Genomic DNA, 19,218 nt, shown 5'->3' with positions numbered 1-19,218 from the left:
ACAATTTGTTCTTGATAGGTCTCAGTTGTTGAGCGTATGCCAAGACCTGTCACTGTTCCAAATGGAGGGATCTCAGTGCCTAGTTTCAGGCTAATTGTAAGGCAGATTATCAGGCAGTATCTTCTTAAGATATGCAAATATACAGTCTTTGGGTCCACAATCGTAAACTCTGCTGACTTTCAGACCAGTTCCAGAGGTGTCCCCTGGGCAATAGTTGCAAAAATCGTAGCTTTAGACGTGTGTATAACCTTTCTGTGAGGTATCAGTGAACTATGATGAGATCACAAGTGAGGGTGCTAATATGGTGAATCCCTGCCCATGTTCCCTGAGAGCCCTTCTGTAGCCTCTGGATGTGTGACCTGTCCCCACGACAAAAAAATAGGACTTTTTCACATCAAGAATGGGGTTGTGTTTCAGTCTTCTGTTTGTGCAGTGCCCTGGGTATGGTAGCCTGCCAAAAACCGTCTCTCTAACTGCTTCAAACCCATTGGGTCCAGAAACACAATACCCCAGGCCACTAGAGCCAGGTGTTCAAGGGGAGTCCCACGTGGGCTATGCATGCCCACCAGCTATGGCAGAAGAGCTGTGAATGTGGTATGGGGGTGGGGTACTCAGCCCACCTGGCTGTGGTGGGATAAGCCACAGCTGTAGTGTGCATGGGCAGGGTGCTCCCACTGAAGCTAGCAGACTTAAAGGAGGGGTTCCACAATAGCACCCATCTACACCAGGACCAACAAGGCAGGAGAATGCAAAATGATGCCCACCTCTGTCCCTGGAGAGAGTCCCAACAGGTTCTTGCCTCTCCAGCAGATGCTTTAAGATTAGCAAATGAGTCTCCTTCACATAGAGTCTAAGTGCCTTGCAAACTGTTGCTTTTGAGCTGGGTCCCATGGCAAGTGAGTCTGTGCAGGACCCTTTAAGAATGTATTTTTCATTCCCTACAGTTCTCCTAGAAGTAAGCCCCACTGGTTCTCATAGCCAGATGCTTTGGGGGCTCATTTCTTCAGTGTAGGTCCCAAGGGCTGGGGTGCCTGATGTGGGACATAGACACCTTGCTACTCAAGAACAAGTTCCATATTATGAGATCACTCCCAACTGTAGGCTGCTGCTCCTGGGGTGGAGTTTTTGGAAGACCACATCTCTACCTCTCCTACCCATCTCAATGTGGCCCTTTTATCCTTTGTTGTAGAGGCACTGTTTAGCTAGCTTTCAGGTCCTTTTCAGAGGGAACTCTCCCATATATAGCTGTGGATCTGTTGTGTTCACAGGAGGAGGTGATTTCAGGAACCTTCTATGCCACCATTTTTCAATGTGTCTTTTAAAAAGTATGTAGATTTTAAAGTAACAAACAGTTTCTATAATTAATTGAATACAGCAGGCTAAAAGAGGATTTTCATTAACTATTACTATAATATGTGTTTTTTCTTTTTCTATGTAATCAAATAGAACTTGTTTTAAATACTACAGCCATACTAAATCCAGAATTTCACACTGATCTTCATTACTACTGAGATACCTTACCATACAGATTTCAGCACCAATATATATTAAGGTACAGATTAGAAAAGAAATAAAACCAACTTTCCAGAGATATTAAAAAAGAAAGCAACATATTTAAGTTTCTCATTTTGCTCTTACCGTATGTGATTCTAATTCAGCAATTTTCTCAGGGATCTCAGAACCCAAATAATATATTCTAATCACATGGTCAGTGCTACCTGTTGTAATGAACATACCACCTGGAAGATTAAAAAACAAACAAGCAAACATTGTACCAAGGAATTTAAAAACACTTTGATTGCCTTCTTAGTTATATGCTACCTTATACTAATAAGAGGGCTTCCAGAAACACAGGTTATCTTCTAGTCATTAAAGACATAAAATTTCAGAGAAAAATAGGTAAAATTCAAGAGAAATATCTAAAGGACAACTATACCATTCACCCAACAAAAATCCAACAACTATACACTAAATATAGGCCTTTGAATAAGGTCATTAAAGGTCAGAGCCTTGAGGAATTCTTTATATTTTATGCAAAATCATAGTGCTCCAAAATTATTTATAAAATGACCTATAGCTACAATTCTCTTTTCAGTGGCTATAATGGTGTAATGTAAAAACTCAACCACTTTGGGGATTATGAAAAAATTCTAGAGATGGATGGTGGTAATATATCAAAAACAATGTGAATATACTTAATGTCACAAAACTACTCACCTAAAAATGGTTATTAAAATAGTAAATTTTAGGGGCACATGGGTGGTTCAGTCGGTTGAATGTCCGACTTTTGGTTTCAGCTCAGGTCATGATCTGTGCATCCTGAGATTGAGCCCTGTATCAGACTCCATGCTCAGGAGGGCGTTTGCCTGATTCTCTCCCTCTGTCCCTTCCCCAACTCATGTGCGCTGGTACACGTGAACTCTCTTTCAAATAAATAAATCTTTTTTAAAAAATAGTAAATTTATGTTATATTTTACCACAATAAAAGAAAAGGTCAACTAGCATATGATTCTTAGCAGTAGAAAAGCACAATTTACACACTGTAAAAGTGTCTTCTATATGGAACCACAGTATATATTTTCTGAAATGTCAGGGCAGTATTTTTTTTTTTAGATTTTATTTATTTATTTGAGAGAGAGAGAGCATGAGAGAGGGGAGGTCAGAGGGAGAAGCAGACTCCCCGCCGATCAGGGAGCCCGATGCAGGACTCGATCCTGGGACTCCAGGATCATGACCTGAGCCGAAGGCAGTCGCCCAACCAGTCGCCACCCAGGCACCCCAGGGCAGTATTTTAATGATGAATTGTGTGTGTATGGGGGGAGAGCTTTTCTTTTTACCAACCAAAATCTAATTTATATAAAAACATATTAGAAAGTAAGAAGCTATTATATGTTAATTAAAGTCCACAAAGGTCCATCTATTATATCATATGGTTCACATTTTTGGTATGCTTCTATTAACAAACATACACTGTTTTTCTCCACAAAATTATACATATATCTTCTACAACCGGATCATTTAATATTTTGGGTACTTGAAACTTTCAGTTTTTACACATACCAGAACTGAAAGATGAACAAGATATCTGAACTCCAGGTCTGGATCTCTCAGTAAATTTCACTGGGCGATCTCTAAGGGAAAAGTAAGATATTTTTATTTTCCATCATGTTCATTTAACATGCAAGAACCTTTGTACACTGCTGGATATTGACAGGTTGAACATCAATACTATAAAAAACACACAACTGAAGTAGTCAATAAGTACTATTCCAATCATTCAGGTTAAAAATGCATTAAACCTTGCAAATATACTTTAAGATACCAGTATCATTATTATAACTTTACAAATTACCACATAACTTACTACCATTAAGAGAAGTTCAAAGTCTTCTTACCAGAATAATAAATGAAACAAATACTCTTTACAAAAATTTTGTGTATAAGTTAAATAGTCTCTTCAACATTGGTTTCATAAAAATTTGATTCTAAAATCTCTAACATCTAATTGAAGTAGGTATAGATGTGTGCACACACACATACATTTATATACTTAAATATGTGGACTATCAAGAATTTCTCAAGGTAATAAAGAAAAATAAACATGCTTGATTTTGCACAAAATTTCTAACCCAATTCTAAACTTACCTAAACTTCATTGTTTTTACATGCCATTGCCAGAAACAGATTGTTCCATCAGCACCAGTAGAAGTGAGGTATCTGGTTGTGCCTTTAGTTGATGGACAAAACTAAAAAAAAAAATTCTAATTCAAATAGAAAGCTTTCATGTTCAAACTTATTTTAAACACAGCATGTTCTAAAATTATAATCATTTTAAAAAATAAATAAATTCAATTAAGAATTTTACTTTCAAGAAATCAATTATTTAAATTTCTAGATTAATGAATACCTTACAAAAATTTAAAATATCAAAAAACTGTAGAAAAAAAATCAGTCATCAAATTTAGGATAAAATATATTAGTCTTAAAAATAACTATTTTTAGGGGTGCCTGGGTGGCTCAGTCAGTACAGCATGCAACTCCTGATCTCAGGGTTATGAGTATAGAGGTTACTTAAAAATAAAATCTTAAAAAATATTTAAAAAATTATTTTTAAATTACTGAATATCACACATTAAGATTATTATTTCATTACTTTTAATGGAGAAAAAATCACAAGGTGGTTACTAGTTAAACCATTAGAAATCTGCTAAATATATGCTTATACAGCAATAACTGTGGAATTTTTATAGTTCATATGAACAGAGCATCAGAAACCAATCTAAAATCAATGCTTAGGAAATTAATATCTAAATATTTTGGCCTTAATGTTTTACTTTAAATTCCAGCTTCAATGATGTATGATATATATTTTGTTCTTTTAAAATTTAAATAATTTTCATTTGTTTTAATAAAATAAGTAAAATAGGTCAAATCTCTATATCATTGTGAAAAAAAAACAGATTAAAAAATATACTTAAGTTGCCAATTTAAAGGATAACTAATACCCTAGGTGAACCATGGACAGCCTTTTTCCTGTAGGATTCTCAGGCTCTGACTCTCAGTATTTTAATCATCTTCAGAAAAGAATCACAGATAAGGGAAGAGCCACTGGGCTCCTGATGCCTGAGATACAGGAAAAAGTTGAAAATCAAACCAGGGTCTCTGTATGCTCTGAGTTTTAAAAATCCCAAATAGAGATAATCAACACCACTAAGATGAGTATTAAGGATCAAGATGCATAGGGTTTGAACAAATTTTGACCTCATATCTAAAGAAATGATCATTACAGATATTAGAAGTCATTTATCTAGTTTTCTTGATTAGAAACACATAACATCTACAAAGACTACAGAGTTTAAATAAAAAATTGTCAATTAATGTTATCCATTAATAGTTGATATATAGTAAAGAAACCAGTACTCAGGTAGCATGCCTATATTTTCCTTTCTGAGATAGAGAAGCTTGCATTGGAAACCTTAATCCACAATTTATAGGGGGAGTCTGCAACATGCCAAATCCAGCTTGCTGCCTATTTCTGTAAATAAAGTTTTATTGGAACAAATTCACCTTACACTGCCTATGGCTGCTTTTGCACTGGAATGCAGTCAAGTAGGTATGACAGAGACCATATGGCCTGCAAATCCTAAAATATTTACTATCTGATCTGTAAATTTGCTGATCTCTGATTTATACAAATGAGATAAATATAAAATAGTATAATTTTATTAAGTTTGAAGAAACACTAGAACCTTTATTATCACCATTATATTTAAATAAATTCATCAGCCACAAAGTGGGATCTGGCCTATTAATGTAGTCTAATTGAATTGTTTTTAAATAATAAATCATGTTAGAGATTATAAAAATAAAAACACTTATATGTGCATTTCTTAATATAAATTAATATATAATTATTGAAGAAAATTTAGTAAATATAGAAAAACAATAAAAGTTACTTATAATCCCACCACCCAGCGGCAACTACTATTAAAATCATATCATTTTATCTCAATTTTGCTTACAAAAAAGAAGAATCTGAAAAGATAATACACCACGATGTTAAGAGAGACAGTTAATTAGCAAAGAATAAGTAATGCATATAAAATGCATGCTAAATAAAATTAAGAGGAGATAAAGAGTGCTGGTGCAGGGAACAACTTAAAATTTTAGAATGGTAAAGTGGTCAGAGAAAGACTCCCTGAGAAAGACACATTTGCACAAGGTGCTTAGAAAGGGAAGGAATAAGCCATGTGACTATCCAAGGAAGACCATTCCAGAGACATGAAACAGAAAGAGCAAAGGCAGAAGTGTAGCTAGAGTGGTCTAAAAAAGCAGAGAGGGTAGCAGCTAAAGAAGAATGAAAACAGGAAACAAGTAGTAGAAGATGAGGTCAAAGAGAGCAAGGGGCTGAGAATATAGGCCTTACAATGTGGGTCATTTAGACTTCAACTTTAACTGTGAATTTGGAAGCTACTGAAGGTTCTGAGTACTAGTGACATGATTTAACTTCCACTTAAAAATCACTCAGCCTGCTATGCAGAGGTTAGACTGGGGCAAGAAAGAGGGAAAGGAAGAAGCAGGAAGATCAGTTAGAATCCTGTTTCAATAATCTAGATTATAGATGATAATGGTTTGAAATGGAATAGTAATGATTAAGGTCATGATAATTTGTCAGATTCTGGATTTATTCTGAGGGTAGAGCCAACATGATATCCTAACAAGTTAGATATGAGATATAAGAGAAAGAAAAAAAGTCAGGGATGACTACTCTGAGCAACTGAAAGGATAAAACTGCCATTTGTTTAGTTGAAGAAAGCTCTAGGAAAAGCAGATTTGAAGAAGGAAGACAGAAATTCAATTTTGAATATGCTGAGTTTGAGATTCATGACATTCATGTGATGATACCAAGTAGGTCCTTGAATATACAAGTATTGAACTAAAAGAAAGGTCCCAAGATGAAAATATAAGTTTAAAAATCATCAGCCTACAGATAAATCCAAAGCCATGAGACTTAATGAGATCACTAAAGGAAAGAATGTGATAGAGATCCATGGATCTTTAGGGAGCTCCCACATGTAAACAAAATGAGATAGAAATTAGAAAATGAAACTATGAAGGAGCCACAAAGTATCATAAACATTTTTCAATGTAAGTAGTTATTTTTTTATGTTATATGAGTTATTTCCAAATTCCAGAAATAATCTGTCAGATAAGATTGTGGGAATACAAATAACTAATAATCTCCTAAAACAAAATCCATGAAATAATTTCAACAGATCAAAAATTTGATACAAAATTTTAAAAATCCAATATATACTAAACCTAATTCTTGCTAGCTCATCATAAACAGGTGATATTATATTAAATAACACACAAAAATTGACTGACATACTTTTTAGTGACTAAAGAACACAGAAAAGTAAATGGGAGTAATTATCTCATCCACAAAAGTGGTCTCCTTGACCAAAGTGTAAAACACAGTTTCAGGACTCCTGTTTTGCTCTCAACACAAAGAAGAGGACAAGTTCAGCTTAGTTTTCTTAAATAACAGGTTTTTGGGGGGTATCCAGGATTTTCACTATCAATATTTGTAAAAATACCCTATGGACAAGAATTTAAAAGAAGTCAATGTATGTCAAACATCAAGTTGAAATTGGAAATCACTGAAACTAGGAATAAAATTTTCTTTAACATCAAACCACACACACACACAATCAGACTGACAAACAGCTTGCATTAAATATTAACACAAAGTATGCCAATATTCAAGTTAGAACCTGTTTACAACCTAACAGGTATTAGTGTTGCTTCCTTACAGCATTTATAAGTCTTCTCCCTTCTTCACAAATACTAGCGAGATAAATGTCTTACACTGTATTTGAAAAAGTTTTTCAATAATTTTTAAATTATCTCTAAAACAATAAATTTATATGAAAAAGGAATTAAAAAAATACCAGAGCAGGGTAGGGAAAAAGCCCTTAGAGATCAACATTTTCTGCTGCCATTCTTTATAATAATATCCACACAAAATAACAAAAACTGAAAGAATTCTCATCCTCATTACATATGTTAGTGATATATTTTCATTTTTCTTACCTGTATGGAAGTAATAGAAGCTGAATGTCCCTGAAGGACTGCAACTGGTGCACAAGTTCGAAGACACCACACTCTTACAACCTTATCACAGCTGCCTGCAGCAATAAGAGTGTTTTCATAGTTAACAGCCATGTCAGAAATTTCAGCAGAGTGCCCTCGAAGTGTAGCAAGGAGACGTCCATCATCTGTTGCCCAGATTTTCACCAAACAGTCATCTGAACCCTATAGTAACACAAAAGGACAGATTCCCAGTGAAGCAAAAATTTGCACCATTACCACCACCCCCAGAAAAAAAAACCAAAATGACAAAGGGAGGATTTTTATTAAGTTACTTCTGAGCCTTTACTTTCTAATCTCCTCTGTCCATATAATATGGATCCAGGAAGAAATATAAATGATCTCCAAATGACAGCACTGACAAAGCATTATCTAAACTAACAACAACATTTGTGAAGAACTCCCCAAAACTGCCAATCTGACAACTCAAAATACTTATAACTCACTTTTAAGTGATTTGGCATTAAATATATCTGCCATTATTTCTTTCCTTATGCCTGACAGCATTTTATCACAATTGCTTGAATACTTTTTCTATTTCACTTATTTGTGGAACATAAGGAAGAGCATGCAGGACATTATGAGAAGGAAAGGAAAAATGAAGGGGGCAAATCAGAGGGGGAGACGAACTGTGTATGGACTCTGAGAAACAAACAGGGTTTTAGAGGGGAGGGAGGTAGGGAGATGGGTTAGCCAGGTGATGGGTATTAAGGAGGGCACGTATTGCATGGAGCACTGGGTGTTATACACAAACAATGAATCATGGAACACTACATCAAAAACTAATGATGTACTGCATGGTGACTAACATAGCATAATAAAAAAAAGAATACTTTTTCTACAAATATTTAAAAATTTAACCTAAAGTCTACATGCATTTCTCAGTAAACATGAGTCTTTGTTAATAAACTGCTGAAAATATTAAGTTGAACTTCCTATTGAGAATTTCAAAAGAGCTTTAAAAATAGTAAAAAGCAATTCTACTCTAACATAGTAAATAAGTTAGTAATTATTTGTTTATAAAAAGATGGCAGGATGCCTGGGTAGCTCAGTCAGTTAAGTATCTGCCTTCAGCTCAGGTCATGATCCCAGGGCTCTGGGATCTAGCCCGGAGCCCCAGGCCAGAGCCCCAGGTCAGGTTCCCTGCTCAGTGGGAAGTCTGCTTCTCCCTCTCCCTCTGCCCCCACCCCTGCTCGTGCTCTCTCTCCCTCTCTCTTTCAAATAAATAAATGAAATCTTTTAAAAAAATAAAAAAATAAGAAGATGGCAATTGTCATTTTCATCACGATCACTGACATCCAAATACTTAGGTGATGCATTTGGAGTTATGAAAATGTCAATGGAAGAGTCTTTAATGAACTCCAAGGAGTCATAATTTCCCAAAATGCAAACTACTTCATTTATTATAGCATAGAAAGTTAAGAAGAAAATTATGACACTACATACACTTCTATGTTAACTTAGTACTAAAGTAGTGAGACTAAACCCTTTCTTAGAAATATTAGCATGCTACAATTTTGTACTCAAAAGCACACGATATGATCTGGTTAATAAAATGCTAAGTGAAATAAGTCAGTTACAGAAAGACAAATACCATATGATTTCACTCATATGTGGAATTTAAGAAAACAAATGAGCAAAGGGAAAAAAAAAGGAGAGAGGGAGGCAAACCAAGAAATAGACTCTTAACTACAGAGAACAAACTGACGGTTACCGGAGAGGAGGTGGGTGGGGGGATGGGTAAAATAGGTGATGGGGATTAAGTAATGCACTTGCTGAGATGAGCACCAGGTTTTGTACGGAAATGTTGACTCACTATATTGTACACCTGAAACTAATATTACACTGTATGGTAACTAACGAATTTAAATAAAAACTTAAAAACCTCAGATTTAAGGGCACCTAGGTAGTTCAGTTGGTTGAGTGTCCAACTCTTGATCTCAGCAAAGGTCTTAATCTCAGGGTCATGAGTTCAAACCCCTCGTGAAAAAAAAAAAAAGCAAAAACAAGAACAAACCAAAAAAAAAACCAATTTAAAAGATAATTAGTATTGGGACACCTGGGTGGCTCAGTCAGTTAAGCATCTGCCTTTGGCTCAGGTCATGATCTCAGGGTCCTGGGATTGAGCCCCGAGATGGGCTCCCTCCTCAGTGGGGGGATTCTGCTTCTCCCTCTGCCCCTCCCCCCTTGCTCGCTCTCTTTCTCTCTCTCTCTCTCAAAGAAATAAATGTAATCTTAAAAAAAGTAATAATTAGTACTGAAATAAAGAAAGATATACACAACTGTAAATTTGGTTACTAACTGTATAATACAATTATTCAACCATAAGAATGTGTTTTAATCATTTTAATTAAGCAGAATGGGCACCAATTACACTACGTGACAAATGGAAAATGCATTTTAAAATGAAATGAAATGAAATGGAGTAGACAAACTTGTTTCACATAAATTAACCACCTCTAAAATATAAGGCCTTAAGATTTAATTTTTTTAAATTAGATTTCCCAAAACATAGAGGACATTATAGTTCACCCATTTACTTATATAGAATGAGAAAATTTCAATTTCTTTTTTTAAGTTATATAACTTTTATTTTTTTTCCTTTTTTTCCCTTTTTTTAGATTTTATTTAAGTTCAAATTAGTTAACATAATGTATTATTAGTTTCAGTGGTAGAATTTAGTGATTTATCAGTTGCATATAACACCCAGTGCTCATTACATCAAGTGCCTTCCTTAATGCCCCTCACCCAATTATCCATCCCCCCAGCCGCCTCCCCTCCAGCCACTCTCAGTTTATAAAGTCATCTTTTTACTCATCTTTTCGTGCATTAATGTGTCGAAGGATAAATTGCTTACAAAGTATAATTCAATGCCATGAAGCCTACCTTCAATTGTAGTAAATCTCAAATATGCTACAGTATCATTAATTTTAAACTCACTGTAAAAATTCTTCTCCCACTTCGGTCAAATGCTACACAGTAGACAGATGACAAGTGCCCCAGAATTCTCTTATGCATCTTAATGTGCTGGTAAGCAGATGAAGGGAAAATATGGCTGAAGCGACTGCATCCAGTTAATTGCCTGGCAGAGGTGATATTTACTGAAAAACATAAAATAAAAGATTCCTTCTTAAGACCTAAAAGCAAAACCTACTTCATGAAGTTAAATCATAAATATTAAGATGAGATAAAATAGGGTACACACACCACAGCAATTTTACCCTGTGAAAAGTCTAAATTCCATTATACATTTCATGATTTTATGAATTCACGTTTACTACCACAAAGCACTAAGAATACTCTTCTTTTAAATCCCACAAGTCTGATTTTCTGTTTGCCTTACTATGGTTTCTCAGGTTCATTCTTGTTTTACCTTTCTTTGGTAAACTATAGTCAAAGACACTGTCACTTTAAATATAGAGGTAAATCTTAACATGAAGGACTTTTAGAATAGACTACATTTGATTAAATATAATACATTTTAAAAATTACATAGGGAATTTTATGAACTCCTGTCCTACCTCCTCAAACCTATCCACTCCATATGAAGCTATCTCTAAACTTTCAAGAGTAATAGACTTATACAGTGAAAAAAACAAAGGAAGCTATGATAATACTTTAAGTTTTCAGTAACAATCCTTTCTAGGTTTGTCTATAGGTTCTCCGCTTTTTGGTTTCTGAAACTGTAGACTCTCCCACTAGTTACCAATGAATTTTTGAAACTGCATCTCCTATATAAAGTCACTATAGTTCTTTTTGTTTGTTTTGCCTTATTAATTTTCTTAAAAAAAAAAAAAACAGAAAAAAGCATAAGTCTGTCCAGTTCTCTTACAAATGCCACTTGGATTCTTCTCACTTACCTAAAATGGAGATCTTAGTCCCCATGTAAGGATTTACAAGCACCCACTTGCTCTGTGAAATTCCTCCAGTCTTTCCTTATACACTGAAAATATTTAACATCCCATACATTATATTTTAATCAAACCATAAGATCCTTCTAAGTGCAAAGTTACCTTGAGGCAAGGTGACATACTACCATAGTGCATAAATAATATAGTACAAATGATAACAGCTTTATGTTGAAGTAAGGCAAGAATGGGTTTGTAGCTAGATTAACACAATTAGAACCATGCCACAATAAAAAATATGAAACCTTTCCACATCTCAATCTTAAAAGCAATGGAGTCCTTTTTTTTTTTTTTTTTTCAGGCGAAGGTAGATCCACTGGCCATTTTAAACTGACAAAATGACAAAAAATGAATGATGAATAGCAAAACCAACGAGACTTTGAATGCAAATCATAAGAACACAACAGAGATTGAGTATTTATATAACACTGTGAGGGTGCCTGAGTGGCTCGACTGAGCGTCTGCCTTTGGCTCAGGTCATGATCCCAGGGTCCTGGGATGGAGCCCCACATCGGGCTCCCTGCTCCACGGGAAGCCTGCTTCTCCCTCTCCCACTCCCCCTGCTTCTGTTCCCTCTCTCGCTGTGTCTCTCTCTGGGACAAATAAATAAATTAAATCTTTAAAAAAAGAAAAAAAAAAGAGAAACACTATGAAATGCTGAGTAAATAATGGTAGAAAACCCACAAGCATCACTACCAGCTCAGAGGATTTCTTTTTGGCACCTGCTCCCCATCCCAACCTCTAGAAATTTTCACAATTCTAAAATGGAAAGAGCAGACACCATAACTTTGAGACATAGCAATTTTCCTTCTCCAAACATTTCTTACTGCTCTTAGTTCCTTAAAACAATCAACCATCACTTCTTTGCTTTTTTCTATCCATACTTTTCAAGTAGATAGAAGAAAAGGTGTGTTACTTTAGCGCAGGGTTTTTCAGCCTCAAGAAATACTGGCACTTTGGGCCTGATGAACCTTCACTGTGCAGGGCTGTCTGTCTACTGAAAAGTATTTAGCAGTTTCCCTGGCCTCTACCCACTAGATTTTAGTAGAACCCTACCACCATGAAGCTGTGACAAAGAAAAATATCTCTGGACATTGTCAAATGTCTCCTGGTGGTAATAAACAAAAACAAAAAAAAAAACATTAACAACTGTCCCCAGCTAAAAACCACTGCTTAAAGTATAAAAACAAAAAACAGCATCAATAGGAAAAAAAATAATCAGAAAAGCAACTCTAAGAAGAAAAGCAGAGACATAAAGAAAAAGAAGTAGTGAAAGACACAGGGGAGAGATAAAGAGCTACCAGAAATCCAGTCATTCCTCTAACAAATATCTGTGTTTTTTGAAGGCCAAAGGAATAAGCATATAAACAAAATATTCTTGACCCCACTAAGAGATCCCATTAGTATCTCAGGCCAAAACTGTTAAATCAGGAACAATGACTGAAAACTTTATGCATCTTTATAGTCTATACAAATTAGCTTTTACTTTTTAAGACTCCTTTACAAAGGAAACTATTAATTGAAAAAGAAAAATGAAAAATATGTGGAACAAATATGACAAAATCTTAATATTTTAAAACACATATAAAACTAACCACCTATAAGAGTACCAAGGGAGGCACCTGGGTGGCTCAGTCGGTTAAGCATCTGTCTTTGGCTCAGGTCGTGATACCAGGGTTCTGGAAACGAGTCCCACACCAGGCTCCCAGCTCAGCGGGGAGCCTGCTTCTTCCTCTCCCGCTGACCCCCTCCCCTGCTCATGCTCTCTTTCTCACTCTGCTCTCTCTCTCTCTAATAAATAAATAAAATCTTTAAAAAAATACCACTAAGATCTAATAGATGAATGGATAAAGGAAATTAACAGATAAGTCACAACATAGGAAATACAAATAAACTGAATCACAAAATACACTTAACCATTTTGCCAACTATCAAAAGAAATTTAAATGAAAATAATGAAATACAATACTATACCTAATAAATTAGCATTTTAAAAATTCTAAAAACCTAAGGCCAGCAATTACTACTTGAAACTGGTATACACCTTCATTTCTAGTATATGTGCTGCCGAAGCGAGCACGTACACCTTCATTTCTAGATACACCATAAAGTGACATGATCCATTTGGAAAATAATTTTGGCAATAACTTCAAGAGTCATGAAAATATACACACCCATTGCCCAACCATTGGGAATCTATTCTAGTGACACAACTTATTAGCAAAAATGAGTTACATGTACAAATGTTTAATGAAGTACTATTTACAATACCAAAGAATGATAAATAACCTAAGTCCAACATCAGGGAAATGGTTAATTAAATTACAGACTATGTGATGGACTATTCTATAGGAATTAATAATTAAAATACCAAACTACGGCACTGTGTAAAAATTTAGAAACTACAAAGCAAAAAATATAAAATGCAACCTTACAAGTATACTATGATTTAAATTATGAAAAAATATGCATACATATATAATAAAGACTAAAAAGAAACAAGAGAAATGAAACCAACTGCTTTGTGATCAAAGTATAGGTAAATTTTTAAAATTTCACCTAACACACTTAACAATATATTTTTATCTTCAACACAACTTTTCTATTGGATTCTTCCTAGTTATTGCTAATAGCTATTCAAAAAAAGTCTACTATAAGGCACATTGTATATTTGACAGCAGCAGCATCAAATATTCCTTCTTTCCAATCTCAGTGATTTTTTGTTTATTCATCTAGCACCTGAGATGATAACATTTACATATTTTTCTCAGTCATTTGATATCAACAGGGCTTAGGCTCTATATACACTAAGGAGTTCTGTCAACACTCTTTTTTGCATGCATTGTCCATTTAACCAGTATTTTTCAATATTGCATGTGAACATGCCAACTTTGTCTTGAAATATTTTAAGAACTTTCCTTTTCAGACAAACATCCTTGATATCACAATACATTTCTTTGTACTTAGCAATGTTGACAAATTCGACTAGTAGATAAATTAGTCAAATGTATGTATGTATAAAATATATTAAAATACAAAATGTTCTATTCAGAATCCATTATGTCTAATTTTTTTTCTTTAAAATTTTGTAAGATAGGCATCTAAATGTTCTCTAAAAGAGGTAAGATATATGAACTAACTCAGTGACAGACCAAAATGCTTAAAGATTCAAGTAAGAACAGGATAAGACTTAATGTATGTTTTAAATTTATTAAGTCACAGAGAGCACTGAACAGCTATCAATGGAATAATTACTTTTTCTTTAAAACCTATGTTTGTTGACCACCTGATATGAGCTAAGCACTTGACAGATACTGGAAATACAGCTTATAAACAAATCGAACTAGATCCCCATCCTCATAGAATTTACATTCCACTGAACAAAGCTTTCATCATTTACCCAATTTCATGAATAAGATATCTTAATGAGGAAAGTGATCTATACAGCTCTCGAAATTTATTTTTCTAATAAGCTCTACAGGTGATGTTGATACTCTGCCAAGTTTGGGAACCACTAATTCTAGTCCAACCTCCCTCTTCCCAAAATTATCCTTTCCATAATATATCTGGCAGATAGCCATTTAGCCTCTGCTTAAACACTTTTGGTAAAGAGAATATTATTATTTCTTAAAAAAATGGCCAATTCATATGTTGAGCCGTTCTAATTTTGGGGAGACTCTACCTTTAATTGAACTCAAACTCTTTCCCTGTAACTTCGGGAATCATACAGGCTTTGCCTTTGGGAGCTACACTGGAAAAAAAAAAAAAACAAACAAACAACAGTCAAATCCCTTTGTTACATGGTAACCCGTGAAATATTTAAAGATAGCTATCACTTGTGCCTTCCATCTTCTCTCAATATATGAGGTCCCCTCTACATTATTCACAGCCATAGTTCACACATACCTCTCTTCCCTATCATCCCCTACAGAAAAACACTCTTTCACCCTACACACTAACGTGGTTGCTTTTTTTTGAGAAGTTTCTAGTTCATCAATGTCTCAGACTCTTAAAATAACAAGAACTGAGCAAAATATTCCAGTGGTCTAATCAGCACAGAGTATTTTCAACCACATTTCTATGAATGCAATTTAGGATGCAAAGACTACATTAGTTTTCTAAAACAGCTGCCTTATACTATCTATTGGTTAAAGAGGAAATAAAGTTAGTTTGATATGCTTTCTTAGTAAACATATGTTCCTAGTGCTCACCTCTTTCTTTTCTAAGAGTACACAAACCACCTGTTCAATAAACCTGTCTAAAATTCTGCCTGGGGTTAAAGCTAAATTCACCAATCTATAATTCCTAGAATCTAGTATTTGTTTCCTTTCATATAACTTGTCCATTGAGTCATTTCCATTTCTCCTGTCCACTCTGATTTCACAAAGAATACCTGCCAGTGAAAACTGTTTCAGTATACCAGGATTTAATTCATTTGGGCTTCTTAAAGCAGGTAGGTACACATGTATCTTGGCTTTTCTTTTCTTTAACCATGCTTGATCTACCCTTTACAATTTAGAGATCACTCTCTTTGACATAGAAAACTAATAGAAAAGACTGTTATCTCCAGCTCTCACATTTAAGCTATGAATTTATACCATCTATTCCTTTTTGAAAAATCTATAGGTTCTTCCCCTATATGCTAATTGGGATTTAAAGGTGTTTTGGGGTAATCCTATATAGGCTGAACTGAATGAAATTGTTGGTATTTAACTATTTTCTACATAAAAAATAGTGATTTTAGATGGCTCAGCATAATACCTATAATTGGAGTGGGGGGATGAGCAGACATCAAGCATTAGTCTGATGTAGGTATCCTGCTATCTTTACTTCTCCATTAGGAAAGCATCATCCACACTGTCAGGTCTACAGTAACATCCCACATAGATTTCTCACTCCTTTTACCTTTACCCATTGTTTTTCATAGTATAGTCACATTTATACCATTTCAAGTTTGTATCTCCTTATGTAAAATTTTCTAGTTCACTTTGTTGCATTATACCTAGTATTTATAAATATTCTGCCCAACCTAATGTTTTCTCTTGTGAATTATTGGTCACTTCCATCTTTGTGGATCTTTTCCCTATATTATAGCCACTATATTTCATCATACTATTTTCTTAAAAACTGGGTAATTTTATGAGTGTCCCTCATAAGCAGTAAAATTAACTTATTTCATTTTAATTTTCTATGCCTTCTTATTATCAATTAGAAGTGCTAGTGCACAGTAAAAGAGAGAGAATATGAGATCACAGTTATCCCATAAGAAGACTCAAATTTTATCAAGAACATTTTAAAGAATTAATTAAAACTGAATAAAATTCTTGTAAAGGTTCTCCTGAAATTTATTATTTTTTCTATTAATATTTTAAATGCTATTGAAATACCCTTAGAAATTTAGAATATTGAATGGTCTTTGAAAAAATGCACAGAAAAATGTTATAATTTGAAGTGTATGATATTCTAGTACATGCTAGATATTAATACATCATTTCACATACTCAAATTCTATTTGTTTTGTAATTATAATATGTAATGCTGTAACCCAAATTAATGAAGTTCAAACCAGACTGATTTTTTTCAGGTAGTCTTCAACAACAGCTTTGCCTTGCTTACTCTGTGGCATCCTGAATTTATTATAAGGATGTACTTCTTATGTTAATCCTTTCTTCACTGTTCTCTCCATTAGTGATCCATTCCGTCATTTTATAGAAAAAAGCTACTTGGGGTGCCTGGGTGGCTCAGTCGTTAAGCGTCTGCCTTCGGCTCAGGTCATGATCCCAGGGTCCTGGGATCGAGCCCCGCATCAGGCTCCCTGCTCAGCCGGGAGCCTGCTTCTCTCTCTCCCACTCCCCCTGCTTGTGTTCCCTCTCTAGCTGTCTCTCTCTGTGTGTCAAATAAATAAATAAAATCTTAAAAATAAATAAATAAATAATAAAAAAAATAAAGATACTAACAACCTGTTAAAATCCTGGTGTTTGAAAAAGTGTGTTCATTTTAGAATATTTGCTCCATGCAGCACAAGATGTACTACTTATTATCTTGACTTAAAAGCTTAGTACTAGAATTTCAAATATTAAACACTAATAAAAAAAAAAAAAAACCCTGAAAAGTAGTATAGGACCCAATATCAAGAACACTTAATAACAAACCAAATCAAAGATTTATTACAGGGTTGTTATACTAAGAAAACTTTATTACTACATCAGCTTTTTCCTACAACAGTCAAGATACACAGTCTGTTCTCCTAAATTCAGTCAATCATATCAAAACACCTAGGTCAGTAAGCAAGAAGAAATAGAAGGATCACTGCAAATGCATAACTTCTGTGAAAAACACCTCAAAGCATAGTCTCTTCTATCAACTCTATACATGAAAGACAGAACATTATTAGACCAAAAAGATCAGGAAGCCTATGCTGAAACATACTGAAACAACTGTATAACAGGTAGGACAAAAATTATAAAGTAATAAATAATTTAAAAATTGTAAAAAGTACAAAAGTAGTAATAAAGTATAAAATATTTATTTTATACTAAACTTAAGGTTTTATATTTTATATACTTAGTGAAGAAAAATTTGACTTAGATTTTTAAAGTATTTTAAGAGTCCTAGTTTATTATATAATATATTCAAAAATGATTCCATTTTAGAAATAAAATGAGTATTTCTTATAGAATCTCATAGTACACATGCTTTATTGCTAGGATACAACTATCAATAGCAAAACCCAAATTTAAAGTTCATTAAGGGAATGATGTCATCATCATGACAGATTAACTGTTCCACTTTTCTCTCCACTTTGATTAACAACTAATTAGACATTTATAGCAGAACAAAAGTGCTTCTGCACATCATACCAGAACACCCTGGAGGTTTCTACCTACCTGTGCATCTATGGGTAGACAGGGCTTCGGTGGGGGCTGCAACCCAAAGGATTGGCTAAGCATGCCCCACCCCAACTCACGGTGATCATGGGATAAAGGGAACCTGGAGAGTGCAAAAGTGAGTGGATACCCACAGGCAATAGAGACTTTGTAGAGGTCCAGCCTGCATGAAGGGAGAATCTGGCATGCTATCAGAGTGGAATAGAGACGAATTTGGACACAGAGGAGATGAAGGAACTTGCCAAGGGAACACTGCTTCCCAAGATGACAATGCAAGGGTCTGAGATTTTGGCAGCTGCAGCAGCACCTTCTCCAGTAAAGGTGGAAAGCTGCAACCACTCCCATAGAGAAGGAAGAAATCAAAAGTGGTAAGTGACTGCCCAGGTGCTGCAAATGTGCAGGTTACAACTGAAGGGACCTGTTTCTCTCAGGCAGCGCCAGAATTTTGGAGGACAGACCTCCTTGATTGGGGGAGGGAGAAGAATAGGGGAAAAGCAGACGAGAATATCAAAGGGCACTGAAGGCACAAGTTTCATGTTGTCTGCTTCAGATCAACAGGTCTACCCCACTGATCTCTGGGAGTGCTCCACTTTGAGGATCCACCCACTGGCTAGCGGGCACCCTCAAAGCCCCAGATGCTAAGCCCATGCCACTCCCATTCCACTTCCAGGTCCTTGTGCATGCTCCCAGTGCATCTGAGGGAACTAACTCCAGATGGAAAAGCCCAAAAGCATGAGTTACTGTGCCACATTCTGAAATACAAAAGAAAG

General features: G+C 34.9%; 1 protein-coding gene across 1 annotated transcript in view; it reads right to left on the bottom strand.

Annotated features, from left to right (window-relative positions):
* BRWD3 (bromodomain and WD repeat domain containing 3) overlaps positions 1 to 19,218 on the bottom strand; it is a 186,998-nt gene that overhangs the window by 124,564 nt on the left and 43,216 nt on the right. Inside the window, exons 7-11 of the mRNA XM_021689738.1 lie at positions 10,594 to 10,754; positions 7,597 to 7,818; positions 3,646 to 3,746; positions 3,061 to 3,131; positions 1,639 to 1,739 (exon numbers count right to left, since the gene is read on the bottom strand). Of these exons, the coding sequence (XP_021545413.1) occupies positions 1,639 to 1,739; positions 3,061 to 3,131; positions 3,646 to 3,746; positions 7,597 to 7,818; positions 10,594 to 10,754 (656 nt within the window). The remainder of the gene's footprint in view (positions 1 to 1,638; positions 1,740 to 3,060; positions 3,132 to 3,645; positions 3,747 to 7,596; positions 7,819 to 10,593; positions 10,755 to 19,218) is intronic.

The sequence above is a fragment of the Neomonachus schauinslandi genome, chromosome X (genome assembly GCF_002201575.2).
Source record: "Neomonachus schauinslandi chromosome X, ASM220157v2, whole genome shotgun sequence".
NCBI classification, from domain to species: Eukaryota; Metazoa; Chordata; class Mammalia; order Carnivora; family Phocidae; genus Neomonachus; species Neomonachus schauinslandi.
The sequence above is the reverse complement of the archived record's forward strand: the minus strand, read 5'-3'. Positions and strand labels throughout refer to the sequence as shown.